We start from the raw sequence: 5,000 nt of genomic DNA on the forward strand, positions 1-5,000 counted from the left end.
TTTGAGTGTTTTCCAGTTTCAACGTGAATCTCATGAAATGTGTTAATAGTTGTGAACTAGTGGAGTTTATAAGTTTATAAGAGATTAAAACCTCTTGTTTTTACATGTAGTCTGGTGGAGCTGCTCAGAGCTCAGCAGTCTAGTGATGAAGAGGCCTCAGCTTCTATTCCTCACCTCAAAGAGCCCATAGAATAAATATAGTAATACTATATAGTAACAGCTGAGCAAAGCTCTTCAACTGGTCACTGGGTTTAAACTGTCGACATTCAGAACGTCTGACTGTGTTTGTTTCTTCTTGTTCTTCAGTAACATGGCGTCTCCGTTCAAAATCCCCAAGAAGAAACAGCCTTCTGACTCCGCCCCCCTGCACACGTCACCGCTGGCCCGCCTCCAGAGCTCCGCCCCGGAATTTAAGGTGGTATTACTGATCTGTCAGCAGTTCCACATCTGTTTATTAGTTTAAAGTGGTATTATCTGTCAGCCTAGCTTAAGGTGGTATATCGTAAATGTTGGGTCATTTAAGGTGGTATTATAGATCTGCCAGCCTAGCTTAAGGTGGTATATCGTAAATGTTGGGTCATTTAAGGTGGTATTACAATCTGCCAGCCAAGTTTAAGGTGGTATATCATAAATGTCGTGTCATTTAAGGTGGTATTACAATCTGTCAGCCTAGCTTAAGGTGGTATATCATAAATGTTGGGTCATTTAAGGTGGTATTACAATCTGCCAGCCAAGTTTAAGGTGGTATATCGTAAATGTCGTGTCATTTAAGGTGGTATTACAATCTGTCAGCCTAGCTTAAGGTGGTATATCGTAAATGTTGGGTCATTTAAGGTGGTATTACAATCTGTCAGCCTAGCTTAAGGTGGTATATCGTAAATGTTGGGTCATTTAAGGTGGTATTATTGATCTGCCAGTGTCTCTGATATATTTAAAGATATTTTGATTTAAATTGAAGACGATCATGTTAATATTTAATGAATAATAATAATAATATTTATTATTGCTGATTCCGTGTGTTTTGGTGTGAACAGAGTTACGGGGGTCAGTCCAGCAGAGGAAGAGCTGACAGGATGCATGCTGGGAACTCCTCATGGAACAGACAGAGGTCAGTATAATAATAATAATAATATTAATAATAATATTAATATTATAATAATAATAACTCTAATCTAAACTGTGACCTGTCCGTCAGTGATCCTCTCTTCAGGAACGTGGTCAAAACGCTGCTGGGACTCAACAGACCCAACACAGCAGCCAATCACAGAGGAGCAGCAGCAGCAGCAGCCAATCACAGAGGAGCAGCAGCCAATCACAGAGGAGCAGCAGCCAATCACAGAGGAGCAGCAGCAGCAGCAGCCAATCACAGAGGAGCAGCAGCCAATCACAGAGGAGCAGCAGCCAATCACAGAGGAGCAGCAGCAGCAGCCAATCACAGAGGAGCAGCAGCCAATCACAGAGGAGCAGCAGCAGCCAATCACAACGGGTCAGTTCTTGTAGCACGATAAACAACAACAAAGAGCCTCAAATATCATCATAGTTTATATTTTTACTGCTGCAAAATAATAATAACAGTAAAACTACATACACACATATAGATATATAAAATAAAATAAAATATTAATATTAAAGAAGGAATTGATCAAATGTGACATAAATTGATATTTCTGTTGTGCTTTTTTATTTATTTGTCTTCGTATTAATTCCTCTATTTATTGACTTTCCTATTCAATTTTCCTTTTTATTTATTTATTTATTTATTGATTGATTTATTATTAATTCTTTATTTTATTTTAGAAAAATAATACAGAAATAAATAAACACACAAATAAATATATTTTAATTTTGAATACATACATTATACATAAACTCATAAAATAAGTCAAAAATAAATGCAACAATTAAAGAATAGATTAAAGAATTAATAAGAATAAATAAAAGGGAACATTAAATAGGAATATCTCGATAGATGTGATGAACAGATATTAAATAGTTTTTTTTAATGCAGTTATTGACTATTTAATTGTCCCTTTTATTTTTTAAATTATTTTAAACAATGTAAAGTGAAATTAATATGTAAATAAATAAATACACTTCAATAAATACTTATATTTAAAAATTAACAAATAAATTAAAAAAATAATTTTGAATAAGTCAAAAATAAATGCAAAATATATTAATAAATTGAAAAATGAATACAAATAATAAATATAAGTGAAAATGATAAATGATGTATTATTCTGATATAAATAGGGGAATTAAATATGAATAAATAAATTAAAACCGAAATATCTATTTATGTCACATTTTATCAATTAATGCCTAGAATAATTAGTAATATTATTTTTGGTACATTTAATGTCATATTAATTCATATGGGATATTTATTTATATATATTTCACCGTGTGTTGATCTCATTGGTTCTGTTTCATAATGTTTATTCTGTTGGTTGTGAGCAGTGAGTCGTGAGTCGTGTTGTTCTGTGTCTGATCCACCAGATGGCGTCCTAAGAGAGCGTCAGACCGCCTGCTGCTGCCTGACGGGACCTCAGAGCGCCCGTCTCCACCACAGAAGAAGAAGAAGAGTGACCTCCCTGGTGAAAGCTGTGGTATGTAATCAGATTGATTGATTGATTTATTGATTGATTGATTGATTGATTGATGAATGGATCAATAATCATCAATGGTTCTTGTAGAACCTTCAGACCCGTTCTCCTCCAGAAGCATCTCCGTGGACTCTCTGGACTCTCTGGCACAGCTGAGAGGTGACGGGCATGCTGGGAGTTTGAGTTCTCCTGCCGTCAGAGGGAGAACGTGGAGGAGACGGGACGCCGCCGCTGAGGGCGAGGTAAAGGTCAAAGGTCACGGAGGAAGAGATGTGATATTCCACTGGGATGTTTTATGATTCAAACAGTTCAATAATAATTCATATTTCATATTTAACTCAGCAGCAGAGCTCGTCTCCCTCCGGCTCAGACCAGACGTCAGAGGACGACTCGGTGTCTCCGTCCAGAAACAAACCCGCCGTGATGTCACCGAGGACGGCGGGTGAGAGGAGGCGGAGCCTGGACCGGACGGCGTGGATCACCGCCGCCAGCAGCAGCAGCAGCGACAGCCAATCACAGAGGAGCAGCAGCAGCAGCAGCGACCTGCTGGGAGACCTGAGGGAGAAGGAGAGGGAGAGATGGAGGGAGTTCAGAGAGAGGAAGAACACCGTCCTTCATCTACGACTCAAGAAACCCACCCACTCTGAACCCAGTCAGTTTATTCATATTAATATTAATAATAATAATAATAATATTAAAACACTCTGAACCCAGTCAGTTTATTCATATTAATATTAATAATAATAATAATAATATTAAAACACTCTGAACCCAGTCAGTTTATTCATATTAATATTAATAATAATAATAATATTAAAACACTCTGAACCCAGTCAGTTTATTCATATTAATATTAATAATAATAATAATAATATTAAAACACTCTGAACCCAGTCAGTTTATTCATATTAATAATAATAATAATAATAATAAAACACTCTGAACCCAGTCAGTTTATTCATATTAATATTAATAATAATAATAATAATATTAAAACACTCTGAACCCAGTCAGTTTATTCATATTAATATTAATAATAATAATAATAATATTAAAACACTCTGAACCCAGTCAGTTTATTCATATTAATAATAATAATAATATTAAAACACTCTGAACCCAGTCAGTTTATTCATATTAATATTAATAATAATAATAATAATAATAATAATAAAACACTCTGAACCCAGTCAGTTTATTCATATTAATAATAATAATAATAATAATATTAAAACACTCTGAACCCAGTCAGTTTATTCATATTAATATTAATAATAATAATAATAATAATAATATTAAAACACTCTGAACCCAGTCAGTTTATTCATATTAATATTAATAATAATAATAATAATATTAAAACACTCTGAACCCAGTCAGTTTATTCATATTAATAATAATAATAATAATAATAATATTAAAACACTCTGAACCCAGTCAGTTTATTCATATTAATATTAATAATAATAATAATAATATTAAAACACTCTGAACCCAGTCAGTTTATTCATATTAATAATAATAATAATAATAATAATATTAAAACACTCTGAACCCAGTCAGTTTATTCATATTAATAATAATAATAATAATAATAATATTAAAACACTCTGAACCCAGTCAGTTTATTCATATTAATATTAATAATAATAATAATAATATTAAAACACTCTGAACCCAGTCAGTTTATTCATATTAATAATAATAATAATAATAATAATATTAAAACACTCTGAACCCAGTCAGTTTATTCATATTAATATTAATAATAATAATAATAATATTAAAACACTCTGAACCCAGTCAGTTTATTCATATTAATAATAATAATAATAATATTAAAACACTCTGAACCCAGTCAGTTTATTCATATTAATATTAATAATAATAATAATAATATTAAAACACTCTGAACCCAGTCAGTTTATTCATATTAATAATATTAATATTAATATTAAAACACTCTGAACCCAGTCAGTTTATTCATTTTAATAATAATAATAATATTAAAACACTCTGAACCCAGTCAGTTTATTCATATTAATAATAATAATAATAATAATAATAATAATATTAAAACACTCTGAACCCAGTCAGTTTATTCATATTAATAATAATAATAATAATAATATTAAAACACTCTGAACCCAGTCAGTTTATTCATATTAATAATAATAATAATAATAATAATAATAATATTAAAACACTCTGAACCCAGTCAGTTTATTCATATTAATAATAATAATAATAATAATAATAATAATAATAATAATATTAAAACACTCTGAACCCAGTCAGTTTATTCATATTAATAATAATAATAATAATAATAATAATATTAAAACACTCTGAACCCAGTCAGTTTATTCATATTAATAATAATAATAATAATAA

The 5,000-nt window shown here is 31.1% G+C and overlaps 2 protein-coding genes across 3 annotated transcripts in view; both read left to right on the forward strand.

Moving 5' to 3' along the window:
* The window catches only part of LOC119484140 (protein TsetseEP-like), a 9,814-nt gene extending 9,619 nt beyond the window's left edge, over positions 1–195 (forward strand). The window contains exon 7 of the mRNA XM_037762669.1: positions 111–195. Within this exon, the coding sequence (XP_037618597.1) occupies positions 111–195 (85 nt within the window). The remainder of the gene's footprint in view (positions 1–110) is intronic.
* A 62-nt stretch (positions 196–257) lies between these two features.
* The window catches only part of senp7b (SUMO specific peptidase 7b), a 17,825-nt gene continuing 13,082 nt past the window's right edge, over positions 258–5,000 (forward strand). For both annotated transcript variants that reach the window (XM_037762691.1, XM_037762690.1), the window contains exons 1-7: positions 258–415; positions 1,035–1,108; positions 1,196–1,276; positions 1,394–1,486; positions 2,500–2,609; positions 2,697–2,848; positions 2,949–3,258. In XM_037762691.1, coding sequence (XP_037618619.1) covers positions 311–415; positions 1,035–1,108; positions 1,196–1,276; positions 1,394–1,486; positions 2,500–2,609; positions 2,697–2,848; positions 2,949–3,258 — 925 coding nt within the window. In that variant the 5' untranslated portion in view covers positions 258–310. The remainder of the gene's footprint in view (positions 416–1,034; positions 1,109–1,195; positions 1,277–1,393; positions 1,487–2,499; positions 2,610–2,696; positions 2,849–2,948; positions 3,259–5,000) is intronic.

Source organism: Sebastes umbrosus (assembly GCF_015220745.1).
Source record: "Sebastes umbrosus isolate fSebUmb1 chromosome 24 unlocalized genomic scaffold, fSebUmb1.pri SUPER_24_unloc_1, whole genome shotgun sequence".
NCBI lineage: Eukaryota > Metazoa > Chordata > Actinopteri > Perciformes > Sebastidae > Sebastes > Sebastes umbrosus.